At 36.9% G+C, this 17,769-nt stretch overlaps 1 protein-coding gene across 4 annotated transcripts in view; it reads right to left on the bottom strand.

The window, feature by feature from the left end:
• PTPRK (protein tyrosine phosphatase receptor type K) overlaps positions 1-17,769 on the bottom strand; it is a 543,822-nt gene that overhangs the window by 265,124 nt on the left and 260,929 nt on the right. For all 4 annotated transcript variants that reach the window (XM_058676844.1, XM_058676903.1, XM_058676779.1 and 1 more), the window contains exons 4-5: positions 4,557-4,638; positions 2,360-2,475 (exon numbers count right to left, since the gene is read on the bottom strand). In XM_058676844.1, coding sequence (XP_058532827.1) covers positions 2,360-2,475; positions 4,557-4,638 — 198 coding nt within the window. The remainder of the gene's footprint in view (positions 1-2,359; positions 2,476-4,556; positions 4,639-17,769) is intronic.

Genomic DNA, 17,769 nt, shown 5'->3' with positions numbered 1-17,769 from the left:
GTTAGAAGACATTTTCTTCTCTTTCCAATATCTCTTTTCATATTTAAGTTTAGTGAGATCAGCTATAACTTAATGAAATCTCTAAGGTGACTAAAATTAAGTGAGAAGGGAAAGGAGGGTTAGAATTTAAGTAGAATTAAAACTGGGTTTCTTGAACTCAATTGTGATTCTACGCCAAAAGATGGTAACTGGAAATCTACTTATGTGGACTAGCTGATAATTTTTCTCAAAAAGTTCACACAATTTATAGCCCCAAAATATAAACTTTTTTCTTGTTAGCACTTGGCCAACTATAAACTGATTCCTATAAACATGACCAGTCTTATCTAACTCACTGTTATGGTACCACCATGAAGAAAATACTTATATTATTTGAAATATCCCAAAAACAAACAATAGAATTCAAAATTGCTTAAGCATGGAGAGAAAGGAGTTTACAGAACACTCAGGTAGTTTATGAAGCATTATTGCAAGAAGTAGAGATGCCTTGGAAAGCATAAGAAGAACATGTGCATTGCTGCAGAACTGGGTAGCTTCAATGTCAGTCACGAAATACACAAAAATTCATCTTCTGTGGCAAATACCAAGAGAAGGGGGAAATATCAAGAGGGTTAAAAAAGAAAGCAAAATAGACATGCCACTGACTATTTTAGCTTTCATTTATTGTTTGAAGAAACAAAATTTTAATGAACCACAAAAAGATGAGGTGATTAACAGGAATATAAAGAAACTGAATGAACAGTATTTTGACTACAACACACTCAGAGGAACCCAGAATAGCATGTCTGTATTGTCAAAAAGCAGCTGTAAAGTGAGTGTACAAAAACCTTTCCAATTCAATGCCACATTAAATTATGGGGCATAAAACCAGGAACAGACCACAGAGCCATTGGGTCTCCAAGAAAAAGTACATAGTTCACAAGTAAAGCCAAATGAATATGAATTTTCTCAACTAAATGTAAAATTAAGTAAAATAATTTCAAAATATGCATAAATTATTTTTGTTTATTTAGATGAGCAGAAAAAATGATTAGAAAACTGAGTTGGTATTTAGTTGATAATCAGACAATGACAAAAATAAAAGGCAGTCTTTCATTCTCCCATTTGGACATAAAATATGGTATTCTAATAACTGGAAATCAGTTTACAAAAATAGTGATAATGAAATTAATATCAAGTACATCTGCTCTAACAGACAATTAATAGTTTATGAAAATTTGATAAAACGACATACACAACTTGCAAAAATAATGTCAGGCATTTTAGTAGGCTTAGTTTCAGTAATCATTTATTAGTACCAGTACCCAAAGCACCTGCAAACTAATGATTTTCCTGAACACTAATTTCACTTCTCTAACGAACATATTAAAATAATTCCTCATGTATGTGCTCAAAACACTAAGTTAATCATACTATGATTTTTATATCTAGTCTCTAATGGCACCCTCTAAAATCTACAATGCTAAACTAATTAAATCCCTTTCCTTATAGTGATGAAGTTACAGCCAAAATAATAACAATAATGCAAGTGCTCACAGAATATTATATAAATATTATCTGCCTTTGAATATGTGGCTGAATTGTCAAGAGTCATAAGCAGAGCCTCCAGCTTTAAGTCTGCTCTCTGTTCATTCTATATCCCGGCACTCTGGGTTTGACAGACTTGCTGCAAACTCTCGGAAGGCACAACATATTTCTCGGTTGACTGTTTTTTCTTGGGTGCTTTCAAAAACTGTTTCTATGGACAATTTACATTCCTCCCACACATACAATGCATGTGTAACTAATCAAGTAGAAATCTACTAAGGATTAGGTAAGAGAAAGGTGAAAATGTAGACCACAGATCCTGGATAAACTTTCACACAAAAAAAGAATGAGAAAATTTAAACAGCTCCCTTCCAACCTATGTTTGCAAAAAAGACTCCTGAAGGCTTTTTAAATACTTTTTATAATGTATCATCATATGTCAATTCCCCATGTATTATATATATATATGTATCTATCTATATATATATTCATGTACATCCAGAATTTTAAAATATTATTAGTAAGAGTAACTCTCCTTGTTTCTATTTTCAGTGCATCTGAAATTTAGTTTCACATGCTGAACAAATCATGAGTGAATCATTAAGCTTCACAAGACACCCATAGGAACACTTGTTAATTGTAAACTCTCAAATTTTCATTCATATTCCAGGCAAGCCATTATCTTACATGAACCTGGAACCAATTAAATACCAACCAACTAGATAGCCTCTCCCACCTTCGCACATACACAGAAAAGAATGAGACCACAATCAGTACAATGGTGAATTATTTTTAAAATGAATTGTTTAACCGAGTCCCAGCATGCCCTTACCTGCAGCCATAACTTGTTATGTACTGCGTCTCTCCCTGTAGCAATACACTGAAACGTAGCATTCTGCCCTGCATTGACCTCTACATCCCCAAGTCGGAGAAAATGAGGAGATTTATCTGTGGAGGTAGAGAAAAAAATAATATATATATATTTTTTTGCACAAAGAGAAACTATGCCGTGTTACCTTTTCCCAACAGAATACTGTTCACAACGTTTCTACCTTAGGCCCAGACTAATATTCAGAAGAAAACTGCTTTCTCTTTGTGCTAGAAGATGCCATTTCCTCTCTTATTCTCACAGTGCTCTTTTCCCTGGTAGCTCTGTTACCTATTGCCCCATAATCGCTAGAGCACTGTTCCACACAAAGGGAGCATTGCAACAATTACTGCTGAATGGATGTCACAGAATGTTGCAAATGGGGGATAATAACAGGAACAAGTCAAAACAAACAGAGGAATTTAAATATGCTGGAAACAGAGCATAATAAAAAAAATAAAATGACAACATGTAATGATTTCTAGAACAATGACAGTGCTGGGGTCACTGAATAATTAGGCAGTTAGATAATCTTTCCCCCCCCCTTTTTTTTTCAAATATATAGTTACAATCATCCAGTACTTCAAAGAACAAGGACTATTTTTGCCTCTCTCATATACAATATCAAGTAAAACGCTGTGAAATTCACTATCTATTCCATCAAGCTGTGATAGGAAAGAAATACAAGACCAACAAAACGTGATGACTGCAATCAAAATACCAGTGTGTTATATCACTGTCAAACCAGTATTCTCTTCAATTGCCTTTTAAACTGAAGCTTTGTCCATGTCTTCCATTGAAAACAAAAACAAAAACAAAAACAGTAATAGCGAAGTCTCAATGAGTAAATAAAACACTTGTGGGCAAACCCATGGCACTGAAACTGCCACTGTATGCCCAATTTATAATTTTGTCTTTATTACTCATAAAAGCTTTTCTTTTCCAACCCTCATTCAACGAGTGAACACCAACAGTACACGAAAGCACAATTCTTTCATAGTATGAACTGAAAGAATAAGTCAAACTTGAACTCTTGACTAAGGTAACTTCATGCTCTCTTCCTTAGGTTACACAGAACATACAATTTGATCCTTACCACTCACATTTCTAGTGTCTTACCTCAGTAGGAATTGCGGAAAACAAACGTACGAGCCACAACAGTGGTTCTCAAAGGATGACCAGTTACATCAGTAATAGCTGGGAATTGATTAAAAAGGCAAATTCTCAGGGCCCACTCTAGGCTTACTGGGTCAGAGACAGGAAAGGGGCTGGATAATAAGTAAGTGACCACACCCCTCAGGAATCTGAATGGTTGGACAACCCTTCAGTAGGAGCAAAAGCCTCAGTTCCTTTACATGATGGCCCTTGCTCAGCTCCTAAGGATGCGAAAAGAGTACTTCTGGAAAGATTACTGCATGGATCATCTAGACTCAGCATTTCTCCCAAATGCTGCGAATCAAGAAGGTATGAAAATGATCAATTTTGGCAGACTGCATTTTGCCTGGCCCTTTGTTCATATGCAATAAATGCAACAAGTATCTTTCAGAGAATTTAATTTAAACCCATATTTAGGTTCACCATATGAAAAACAACTAATGTGAACCCAAGCTCATAACAAAATTACATGTAAGTAAACAGGTTATTTTATTAACTTTCTATATTTCAATACATATTTCTAGATATTCATTGATATGAAACAGTCGTAAACTTTGAATACGGGCAATTATTTGATTTTCTTCATTCTTCACTAAAACAGATCAAATAACTGAGCGACACTTTTCTCCCCTTTCTGTTGAGCCCTGTTTTATTATTCTTCTTGCTTTCCCAGATAATTTAACAACACTAGACAGATGCAAAAAACCCTATGAACTATAAATATTAAAAAGATTAGAGAGGCTCTACAGAATAGCCTTTGTACACATATTTTGTCCACATGAGTTAAATAATTTAAGTGTATAATTATTACTTATAAATCTAAAACTAATTTAAGAATTCAGGAAATTTTGGCATTCTTTTAAAATTAAAAAAAAAAGGGTTAGAAGAAACAACAAAAAGAGAGATGGCAATGGCCAAGTTATAAACGATCAACCATCATGGGCAACCTAAGACAGGTGTCAAAAGGACACAGAAAAAACACCCACAATGCTTCATAACTACCCACCGCACGGATAACTGAGGACTTGGATGTCATCGATGGCAATGTATCCACTTCTCCCTCCTGAGACTTCAGCTTCAAATATCACCTATCAGGGAGAAACAGAAAATATTTACTATAATCATTCTTTTAAAGATTTCTTTGTTTCTTTGTTTGAAAAGGCAGATACAAAGAGAGGAGAGACAGACAGGAAGATCTTCCATCCGATGATCCCCAAGCGCCCGCAATGGCCAGAGCTGAACCAATCCGAAGCCAGGAGTCAGGAGCTTCTTCCAGGTCTCCCACACGGGTGCAGGGTATCAAGGCTTTGAGTCTTCCACCACTGCTTCCCCAGGCTACAGGCAGGGAGCTAAATGGGAAGCAGGACTGCTGGGATTAGAACTGGCGCCCTAATAGAATCCTGGTGCATGTAAGGTGAGGACTTTAACTACTAGACTACCATTGTGGGCCCCTACAACAACCATCTTTAAGGTGTGCCTACAGAGAAAGAACAGGCAGGATACACTTAACAGTAAACTTCAATTTTTTTGCTATAAAATTTAAAATTGTATGTTATAATGTTATTTCTTAAACTTTTGAACTTTTGCAGTTGCATGACACTGAAAGAAAGAAAGATTACTGAAGTTCAGCAGATCACACATTTTAAGCAGCCTCCATCAAGTTTTGCCAGACTTTCTGGATGGGCAACCTATGTATAGAATGACTACACAGATAAACTAAATCTGCTATACTCAATATAATTTTCTCTGAATGACTGTCTCCATTTTGTTGCTTGTTTAAAATGCATGAAGTTTGAGTTTTGTGCCAAGCAGCAGGTTAACCACAGACAACACCAAATAACACAGAGATTATTGGCATGCAGGAAAAATTAATACTATACAATGAAATAGAATAGTGTTGCCTGTTTAGGAATTAATTAATACAATCTTTAAGATTCCAAAGGCTCCAAAAGGAAAATATATGGTTAGAGGCAGACCTGGAAGACCTAAGATGTGAGATCAGCTGTGCAGTTTGAAAATATTTTCACATTAACAAATGTTTGGAGTGGAAGAAGGTTTCCAACATTAAACCAAAGGTCTTGTTACAGTCAAAGAGCAAGATTCTGTAGAGTGTTTCTTTTAGTAATTCTTGGTAGGATTTCGCAAGAGAAAACAGTCGTAGCATTCAGCAACTAAATCTGAAATGTGACAGTAATTCATGCAGATACACAGATCATGTTTGGAGAATTATCAAAGCATTTTGGGAAACATAGAATAAACAGATTTTTAAAAGAGGAATTTATATATATATATATATATATATATCATTATTGAACTGGCTTAACAGAAAAAAACACATTTGGTTCTCAGGTAGAAGATGCTCTGGAAGACACAGGCAGTGAGCACGGAGCACTGAAAGGACTGCAGACCGGTACAGCCTCTATGGGAATCAGTTTGGCGAATACTCAAACAACTGAAAATCAATATACCATGTGATCCAGCAATAGCACTCCTAGGGATATATCCAAAAGATCTCCTACACAAGAAACCAACATGCACGCCTATGTTCATAGCAGCACAATCTACAATCACAAAAACCTGGAAGCAACCAAAATGCCCATCAATAGAAGACTGGATAAGAAAGCTATGGTTCATCTACTCTATGGAATACTACTCAGCAATTAAAATAAACGAAATGCAGTTCTTTGTGGACAAATGGGCCTGACTGGAATCCATCATGCTAAGAAAAATGAACCAATCCCAAAAGGTTAAATACCACATGTTTGCCTTAATCTGAGATGAAAAGATGACAACTTGGAAGCTAGTACCTGAAAATTGTAATATTAGTGCAATCTCTAACAACCTGTATCCAATGCAATAAGATAATGCGATATAATCTATAAACTAACAATTAATGTCAGAATACTTAAGATCTACATTGGAAAACTGTAAAACCTATTATACCCTCAATATGCTATGTTAATCCGTAATGGGGGGGAGGAGTGCAGGGAAGTCTTACAGGACCATTAAAAGAGTGAAGAAAAAGTACAATATAGCCTATCAAGATCAAATCTGGTAATTCATAGACAACAGACTCAAAGCGGCACTAAACAATAGTAAAACTACTATACCAATGCATGAGGGGGGAATCGGGTGCGATCCTGACAACCTCTTAACAGGAGGTCATGTGCGTGGAGCAGGGGGACACTCCAGAGTGGAGCAGGTGGTAAGGAGGAAGCTTGGATCCCAACCGTGAAGACTCCCAGGCCTTCACCACAAACTATTAATACGAGCAACAAGGACTATATCCCAACTGCCAAGCAGGCCACAGGGAATTGGATGCCCTTGGAGGCTGAGTACTCTGAGGTCACCCACCCCCAACCGGAGCTTCCGCAGGGGATGGAAGAAGTCCAAACACTACCGTGCAGAAACCAACGTCATGGGAAAGACAACCAGAAGCCCTGAGTGGTCCACAGAAACAGAAGAACAATAAATGTCCTTCGGGACCAGGGAGGAGAGCTTTCTCTGGTCCGAGCCTGGCTCCAACTCTGGACCCCCACTCTCCCTCGCAATGACCATTGGGATCGCTTCGAAAACCCCTCATAGCAAACAAACAATCCTACAAGCTAAAAAAACCTAAAATAAATAGACAAACAACAAAAAGTAGATCTTGGAATCTGACAGGAAAGAGCTGGCGTGGATTGGCTCATGCCTCGCTGGGTGGGACACAAAGATTAGTCACTCCTCACCATGGTGTTGAGGATTTCCCTGCACACACACCCCCAAAAAGATGTTCTGCACCTTAATTGTCGACAAACGTCTTGTTAGAGTTACAAGCCAGTCTAGATTATCCTAAAATCTGCCAAGATTAACAAAATTATACTTCAACACAACAAATGGCTAAATACTAAAATGAAATAGACACGAGACAGCTGAATGGTACCTTATAGCCATTTTAAGGTATATAGCAGCCGGTCCTGTATATAAACTAAAATTGAAATGTCAATGAGCTAATCAGAGGTTGTGGTTAAGAACTTGCTTTTTTTTTTTTTTTAACATACTGGTTACTCAAAACCATGTCAATTCCATAATGTTGCAAATCGCTGTTGATGTTATATTGGGACTCTTAATTGACTGGGATGATATTCTGCCAGCTCTAACTTCGGACCAGAAATGGTCTCCGCAAGAAACTGTTCAACCCATCTGGACAATAAGTAGCTGGACTCTATGCTTGGTATATGTTTGCAAGGAAAGAATCTTGATTGAATTTGAGCTGTAATACTGCATCAAGGTGGAGGAATCCACCAGGGGGGAGGGGCGTGGGGAGTGGTGGGGGTATTCCCAGAGCCTATGAAACTGTCACATAATGCGAAATAATTAATAATAAAAACAAACATTTGGCTCTCAGGTAGAAGATGCTCCGGAAGACACAGGCAGTGTGCACAGAGCACTGAAAGGAAGAAGTAAAAAGCAAAAAATCTAAGAAACAGCAGGACTGAATACATTGATTCATTTACTATGATAAATTACTGCATAACTCAGTAATTTCTGACTAAGCTGCTAGTATCAAAATTCTTAGCCAGAACTACTGACGCAGAGTAACTATGAACTTGAAGAAGATAACAAAGAACATTCCAGCATTTGCACCATAGGGATGGAAAAGTTCAAGTGACATAGAACATAGTAGTTTAAAAACCTCAAACATTTGCATAAGCAATGCACCTAGATAGCCACAAATTTTAGACAGTCTTCCAAACGTTATCTGTTGGTGTCCAGTCTTCTTCACTTCCGGGTGTAACTGCCAATTTTGCGATTAGGCTGTAGCTCTAGTTCATTACTGAAGGGAACTTGTAGTTACACAAAAATAGGACCAAAACAAGCAAAATTGGAAGGCAGAATGAAAAATTGATTTATGTCATGGCAAATAATATCAAATGTAAGATAAAAGAAAAGTTTGATTTACTGGGCTAATAATAACAACTATAGTGTTTATGAAGAACTTACAATACAGACTGTCCTAAGCTACAGCACAAATCCAAAGTGTTTTCCTTATTATTTATTTATATTCATATTTTAACTCATGTAGTATTCTGCAGAGTTATATGAGGTCGGTATTATTTTGACTGTCATTTTAAAGGAGATAAATGAAATCTCTAGAAACAAGATTCAGCTAATGACAAGTCATAAAACTACGGATGGTCCAAGCCACTCAGTTTCTTTCATATTCCTGTCAACTTCACTACACTGACTCAAATGATTAAGAAGTAGACACAGTAAGATGACTTGAGCAGGTACAAGGCTATATATTTTAAGTCTACGTTTTAAATACACATATAAAAATTCAAGTTTAGGTGTGCTAGTCATGGCATTGCACTGTTATATGTCCCACTGCAATGCTGGCACCATATATGGGCATTATTTCATGACCTGGCTACTCCACTTCTAATCCAGCTCCCTGTTCATGAGCCTGGGAAAGAAGAGGATGGTCCATGAACATGGGCCCCTGCATTCACTTTGGAGACCTGGAGGGAGTTCCCAGCTCTTAGTCTCAGTGCAAGGAAAATACATTTTAAGGAAAAAGTGTTTCATCAAAATTTAAATTACATTAATCACAATTTGTTAAGTTCTTTAATTTTATTATTTAACACTCAAATAGAGATGGACAGAGATCTTCCATCCACCTGTTCACTCTGCAAAATGTTCACAATAGTCAGGGTTGGGCCACGCATCAACTGGGAGTCAAGAATCCAATCCAGGATTTGCCTATGCATTTCTGGGACCCAAATACCTGAACCATCACCTGCTGCTCCCCGGAATTTTATATCCATTGGTAGTTAGACCAGAATCAGAGTCCTGACTTGAAGCTAATCACTCTGAATGGAATTCATATACCCCAAACACACTCTTAACGCTAGGTCAGACACACCTCCCAAGAACATGATGTTTGAACAGAATTATACTCTAATGAATAAACTACAGTACATAGAGCTGATCATTGCCAATTATCTGTCTAGTTGCCAGCATTCATTAAGGTATTTTAACTGATATGTTTTACATTTTTTAATTGTTTACGTTGTTTGGCATCTTTTGGGGTATACTTTTCAACAAGAATACTAAACTGCTGAGAAAAATCTTATTTGTTCCTTTCAATTAATCTCTATCTGGGACAAGATATTTACGTCTCGATTTAAGAGGCAAAATGACTGTTTCTTTATTGAAGGGGAAAAAGTTTCTCAGTGACCTCATTTTCCTTACTAAGCACTATCTTTGCTTCATTAACAACAGCTAGAGGAAATTTCTAAGATCAGACTCCTTTACTGCTAAAGATCTAATCCTCACCTTGTAAGGATCTTCAGTCAGGAGAAACAAACTCCAATAGCTTAATTACACCAAGCTTCTCAGGCTAATGCTTAGGTCAGACCTAATGACTAGTGTCAAGTAGTCAACCAGGGCTTCCCAGAAGACAGCAGTGGGAGTCAGGGCAGCCTGTCAGCACTACCCCATCCAGGGGCCAAGCCGGGAGTAGAATGAATGGGCTACTCTTTTCACGCTGTTTATACTCCATTACCTGAAATACTGAAAAGTGATGATTCTAATCAAAATTTTGCTACTCCAGCAACATTCCTGGATTGTTAACTAAATAAGCGAACTCAAGTTGGATTAAAGGGGGCAAGAAATGGCAAACCCTAAAGAACAAGGACAGTTTTATCCTCTGGCAAACTAAGTTAATGAGAAGGAAGCATCTCCTATAATGGAAAGCGGAATACCACATTAGGAAGCCTGACATCTAGGTGTGCTGGCTACTGTCAGGAATATCTCAAGCAACTTCCTTATGTTTTCTCAGCACCATCTAGACAGTATGGGCCTTGCCGGTGTCAAGACTAAATGAAACATACGAAATAATTAAAAGATACACAAGAAACCAAACAAGTTATCATGAATACTAGAAAAATCCAAAAATAAAACTTTGTCCTTAATTTTCTTTCAGTGTGTCATAGTAGTATGAGTCCAACATCAGATATATACTTACTTACTTCATAGTCTACAGCTCAAAGTATAACTGAGCTAAAAAGTTATATAAAGTAACTATGTAACTTTTTCTGTAAATTTTAAATCCCAATTTCTTCTTCTGTAAAAGAAATTAATGCCCACCTACAGGTTGCCGGAAGAATTAAATAAGAGAATGAATACAAAATATCTAGCATAGCAGTGGGCACGGATAAGTATCACAATTAAGTGATACCACTGCCATTAGGAAGAAATGATATATATAAGACATACACACTAAAATAAAATTTCTTCCCACTCCCTTCTCAATGTCATCAAAAACCCATTCCTGGGTCAGGAATTTGACCTAAAACTAACATGTGGGTAAGATACGTGCATTCCACATAGGAGTGCCTGTGTTGAATTCTTGCCTCTGGCTCCCAATCCTAGCTTCCAGTTAATGCCAATCCAGGGAATACTAAGTGATGCCTCAAGAAATCGGGCTCTTCTTACCCTCCAGGAAGACCTTCACTGTGTTCCTTGCTCCTGGCTTTGGACCAGTGCACCCAGGATATGTCAGCAGTTCAGCCATTTGGGGAATAAACTAACAATGAGAGTTTTCCTTCCACTCTGCTTTTTTTTTCATCTCTCTTTCCCTTTCTTCCTTCCCTCGTTCTGGAACTTAATAATATACTAGATTCTCCTCACAACAAATGGACAACGATACAAAACAGTTCTTATCTATTCTTGTACTAACAGTGATACAAAGAGAATATATTCGATATAGTTCACAGATTCAATTCTCAGAACAAGGCGCTACTTCCACACCTCCTTTCCTGGGCACCTCTAGCTCTCTCCCTTCCTTACTCCCTGTCACATGAATAAAAATAAAAACAAAATTAAGTTAAACTAAATCCTACCCAAACCACTTTTGAAAACACAGGATAAACCAATATTTTATACTACTTGTTGCATTTTGTCTTCATGATATTTTAAAACATTAAATTTAGCTAATTTAAAATACAAATAAGCTATATATTTGCCTTTAAGGATATGCCAAAATTAAAACTGATTTCAAAATGGTCACACTTACATTTTGATAATGAATAAAATACTCCTTTGTAGCACACACAAGGATAATAGAGGCTGTATGTCCCATCACACGAACAATTATGAAACATATGTCTGTGCCACTCATTATGACATATGGCTTCAAAACAGGACTGCGGCTGACTAAGCTCTGTGTCAATAAAGCTCAAATATAGCTAAAATAGTACAAATGGTAATGCAACAACTATAAATACATAAACACACACACATATACACACACACACACAGAGTTCATCTCTATATTCTGAACTTCAGATATGTAGGTCTAAGTCTTTTCTTTATTCCTTATACTGACCATATCAGGGGCTCAATCATGTTTATAATGAGGAAAGAATACATTTGAGTAAATAATTTTTTTATGTTTGGTAGATGAATGAGTTTCTACTATATAGCCACAATTTCCTTGGATATAAGCAATGAGCTGCTGACAAGAAGGTGTAGTTGAAATTTTAAAGGGAACGGAATATGGGATGGGATGGGATGGGATGGGATGGGATGAAAAATGAAAGGAATACAGACAGGAAAGAAGAAAGGAAGGGAATGAGGAAGGAAAGAAACAATCCATGTAGCCGAGTTTCTCAATTCTACTATATATACTTCAATGAACTTGATAAGCATGAATTCATAGTGATCTAAATCTATCATTTGGCATTACTGTTCAAAAGCATCTTCTCTACATCAACAAAAAGTAAATAAAATTAAACTAAGCAAAGAATTTATGAAAAGGAAAGTAAGTAACAAAATCAACGATGATGAAATCAAATTTTGCTATGATCATAGAGTTGATGGATTGGTAAAAGACAGAGCTTATATAGACAATTTCTTTTATAAGATTTATTCATTTATCTAAAATGCAGAGTTGACACAGAGGAAGAGACAGAGAGAGAAAGAGATTGTTCCATTCTCCAAACGTTAATAGTAGTCAGAATTGGACCAGACCAAAGACAGGACCTGGAACTCCATCCTGGTCTCCCATGTGCATGCCAGGGTTTCAACACCATGAGTCATCTTCTGCTGCATTCTAAGGCACATTAGTAGGAAGACTGATGGGAAGTGGAGCAGCTGAGAGCCAACCCAGCAGTTTCCCAAGGCACTGTGCCATAATGTCAGCCACAAGATAGGAAGTTTAACAGAGCTCTCCAGGAAGTTGGTAGTTAATCTAAGTAAATGAATATACCAGAAGGAGACAGGTTTGTAATTTTTAAGCGTGTGGAGAAAAGCGGAAGTCATAACAGTTGTAGGTTGCTCAATAGATTGTGAAACAAAGAATTAGAGTCTTGAAGTAAAAATTAAAAGGGTGAATTTCGTGGTGAGAGGTGAATGAACTATATGCAAGACTACTGAAGAAAAATATTGAAGTCACTGGAATGCTGGCCAACCTTGGAAATGGAGAAAGCAACTCTAAATGAAGCTCAAAGCAAACTTATGAAGACCATAAGGAAATTGCTTGGTATGCTAAAAGGTAAAAAGAAAAGTAATGTGATTGAAAGGAAAGAAACTCAAAATATAAAAGTATCTTCTATCAGATGACCTGGCCATTATTTATTGTTTTATTATGTTTTAATTTTCATTTTGATTATTTTTTATTGTTTTGATTTTGCTCTCTTTTAGATACTGGGAAGAAGTGTGCAAAAATAAAGTATGGTGTTTTGCTCTTCAATTTAATTAAACTTTCTGTAATAGTAGTGACTAGTCATATCATCACATCACTAGGCGATGAGGATTCTGTAGAAAATCAACACTGAAAAAAAATTCCATTCTCTCACAGAATAATCTGCCTTAAGGGGAAAATAGCATTGGATACTTAGCTCATTTTAACCTCATATATTGCTGACATAATAAAATGATACTCCCTTGAGAAAGTTCCAGATAATTCCCCCAAGCCAATTTAGAAAAGACAAAAGCAAAATTACTTTTGTTGAATAGATAAAAAAAATGCTGTAAGGCATACATTTCTGTTGATAGGCCCCAGAAGATCTTTGATAGACAAGTCAAGCGTTTGCACAAACACTTAACATTCTAGAACTCGTTTCCTTTAAAAATGTGGATACCTGGGCCCGGCGGCGTGGCCTAGCGGCTAAAGTCCTCGCCTTGAAAGCCCCGGGATCCCATATGGGCGTCGATTCTAATCCCGGCAGCTCCACTTCCCATCCAGCTACCTGCTTGTGGCCTGGGAAAGCAGTTGAGGACAGCCCAATGCCTTGGGACACTGCACCCACGTGGGAGACCTGGAAGAGGTTCCTGGTTCCCGGCTTCGGATCGGTGTGCATCGGCCCGTTGTGGCCACTTGGGGAGTGAAACATCAGACGGAAGATCTTCCTCTCTGTCTCTCCTCCTCTGTGTATATCTGGCTGTAATAAAATGAATAAATCTATAAAAAAATGTGGATACCCTGTTTTTGTTATCAAATGAGGTACACCTCAAAGACACTGTCAAGTTAAAATTCTGACTCAAAGTATTAGGGAGAAGAGTGTCTACTTTACCACACAGCTGATTTTGATACTGACTCATGTACTGGTTTTCTTCCAGGAATCCAATGTGTAAATACAGTTTTATTAAATGTCTTGGGAGCTCTGAAAATAATGAAATGTCAGCAACACTTTCCTATTGGTTATTTACTTGTTAATTTGTTTCTTAAAGGACATGGGTATCTGTATTCTCAAAAGGAACTTAATAACATGTAAGCTGGTGAAATACACTTTTTTGACCCTAATTGCTGATCATGAGACTAACAAGATTCTGAATGCATGTCAACTAAATATGAAAGGCAGAAGATACATACAGCCAAGCCCAACTTCTTCCTCATTTGAACTTCATATCTTATATAATAGCTATCCTTACTACTTCAACCACTTGTAGATACTGAAAAATTCAAGATCAATCGCCTTTCTTGAGAAGTTGTAAGATAAAATATGACTTGATGCTTAGAAGCACTAGTGCTTTGAAGACACCAAGACTCTGTTATCTGCAAAAACAATTTATGGTTCCAGAAACTACAACTTTAACATTTCTTTGTTAGATAAACAAACTTAGTGCATAGCACATAGAGTGTACCACTCAGCAATAATATATGGACATGGTTATTCTTTTTCTTTTATGTCCACAAACTACATAATCGTATCTGTTTGTCTATCATCATAATACGTGACTCAAATGGATTAGGGAATGTAAATACTACGTACCTCATCACGAAGTATTCTGGAATAAAATATTGATATATTCAAAGACAAGAGCTTTGAGTTGCAAAAACAAAACTGAGGTTTAAGCATTACCAATTACTTTTATGCTGAGAGGGACTACAGACATTATTTAACAGGCATGAAAATATTAGGCTGTATTTGCATGAAAAGCAACTACCCCATCCACTGGCCTGCCATGATTTTCAGAATGACACTGTATGTTGCCTGACAAAAAACAGAGTATCACGCAAAACACAAGATCCTGTCCAAGAAACAATAAAACACAAGATCACAGATCTGAAGAAGGAAATGAAACCTAAAAGATTTCACATCAAAGTATACAGAGTAGAAGAAGAGCCTTACGAAAAGTTCTTTAGCAGACTCCATACTGAAATGAATATGAAACAATAATGCTTTCCTATGCTTCAAATTTATCCAGGGAGGTGGCTATCTTTAATCGAAATCAAAATATCTAAAAAATATATATATCCAGAAGATTTTCACGTTCGAGCTTATGATAAACTGTTCAAATTCAAAGCAATCTTGTATATAATTTTTCATTTTGAAAGTTTATAAAAGATAATTATTCTAATAGATACTTAGCCAAATTAATACATGTCACTCTCACATGACTCTTCATAATTTACTGATGACCCGAGGAAACTTCATGTCTGATATAAATAAACAAATATATAAACAAATAAATCCAGGATGACTGTCTACTCTGTGTGCACTCTACCCAGTAGGTCATTCAGAAAAAAAAGAAGAAAAAAAATATATATATATGCCAGTTTCTCAAAAATGTTTTATTACACGACTATCCCACAGAGATATAAACAACTCTGAGCCACAACTCTCATCTCAGATCACAGGTCGGACATGTATTCATTACGAGAATTAAACCACACACAGTTCAGGGGCTCTTCCTGCAATGCTGTCCTCCTTCTCCACTGCTTGTCCTCCTCCAGCCAGCGCTTCCTCCCTAGGCAGTGACTTACGACTCAGCTGGTGGGAGACAAGCAGGCCAAAGGTTAGCTCCAGATGACATGATGCTGGAGGTTGCAGAAAAGCTTTGCTTAAGGCTTCTCCATGCCCCACTCCCCCCACCCATCAAAAAAAAAAACCTTTCAGCGCTACAAGACAACTAACTTCCCTGTTCCGGTTTTCTTGTATCCTCCATCACAAAGTTACTCTGTGGATCCATTTCTACATCAGTTCTTGGCATAAGTGTAACATAATTGGCTCAGGGTGAGACCAAAGCATAAGATATACCAACTCCCTGCTGTCTTTAGAAGCTTTCCAATTCCAAAACATGCAGAAAGAGCAAGCTATAATCTAAATGCCTTTAAATTATGTATGGAGAAATAAAATTGAACGAAGACCCAGTATTCACAGTACAGCATAATTTAAGTTATACTGTGAGTTTAGGGGAAAAAAAAGTGAACATTTACAAAAAGAGAGGAAGAACCAAAAAACGCATTTAGAATAGGAAAATGAAACAAAAGTTTACTGAAATTACGTGACATCTAAAAGTGCCATTCAACACTTTTTCTGATCCTATTGATCTGTCCTTAGACAGATAAGCAAGGAACTTACACCATAAAGCTCCGGTTTATAAATGAAAGAGGGGAAGCAAAGGGTTGCAGAAAATTCATCAGCAAAATGTCATTCCTGTATCTTCACTATCATAGCTTCACCATCTGGATTATATTTTATAGTTACTTGTCTGAGCCAAAAATAAAAGATGACTGGTTAAGGTTTCTATTTCTATCAACATGACACTGAATTACAGCACTATTTTTCCTTGCTTCCTGAGATGTGCCGTTGTCTTCCAACGACTCAGAAGCAGAACCTTTTAAATTTTATCACCAGCAGTCCAAGCTTACACATAGCAGAAGCACATCACTTCAATTGCACAACTATATCTGAGAAGCATGCTTTCAAACTAACACAGCACAGTCTTTTCCTTGATAAATGTAAACAACCCTCAAGCACTTTAATTTACAGTCAAGCAGCCCAATGAAAAAATTAAGATTATGACTGTAACCCTTATGTGCTATCACACAAAATATCAATTAACATATAAAATCCAAAAACAGTATACATTTACATAGGAAATAAGCTTTAAATATACCAGTTGATTATCACTACACAGAACAGATCCAGGAGTTAGCACACACAGGGGGAAATCAACAAGCTATCGTGTCACAAATTCAAGCATTCTGATACTTATTGTTGTCTCATTATAAAAAGACATCTTTTTTCATCATGGCTGTTTAGAAATATGTCACCTGAAAAGTTCTGGAAAATCCCTCTTGAAAAATTAGGTTAGAGTTGAGGTGGACAAACTTTCATACAGAATGAACTAGTGTGCTATCCACACTTTAGGGAGAGAAAGTCCCCACGCGTTTTGTCTGCTTTACTTTAGAAATGAAACAGTAAGTAACAATGCTAACTTGGCTAATGAAGGACTAAAGACTGCAGACCACATCTGAGCTAGTTCTCTGATAATGTAGTTGGGAAAGAAGGCGAGACGGTCCAGTTACCTGGATGCTTGCTACTCACATGGAAGACCATGTGAAACTCCCTTGTGCTGTTTCAGCTTGATAAACCGTGGATGTTGTCTGATTTGTAGATGATCGTCAGTCTGTCTATCCTTCTCTCTATATGTACTGTGAAATGTAATCAACCGAATGTATGTAGCTCACTCAGTTCTTTACAGAAGAGAAACTGAAATATTTGATGGAATACTTCATTAAGTCTCTATTAAAAAAAAAGCTAGGTATAACACACATTCTTTAAGACTTCGAGTCTTCTAAATACTTTCACAGCAGAAAGGTTTGTCTAGAAAACTCAGAAACCCATAGTAAATCAAGGAAAAGGGAAAATCACCTCCTTTCCACAAGACAAAATCAATTCTATCCGTGAAAATTACATAGGGGCCCGGCACCGTGGCCTAGTGGC

Source organism: Ochotona princeps, chromosome 1, assembly GCF_030435755.1.
Source record: "Ochotona princeps isolate mOchPri1 chromosome 1, mOchPri1.hap1, whole genome shotgun sequence".
NCBI classification, from domain to species: Eukaryota; Metazoa; Chordata; class Mammalia; order Lagomorpha; family Ochotonidae; genus Ochotona; species Ochotona princeps.
The sequence above is the reverse complement of the archived record's forward strand: the minus strand, read 5'-3'. Positions and strand labels throughout refer to the sequence as shown.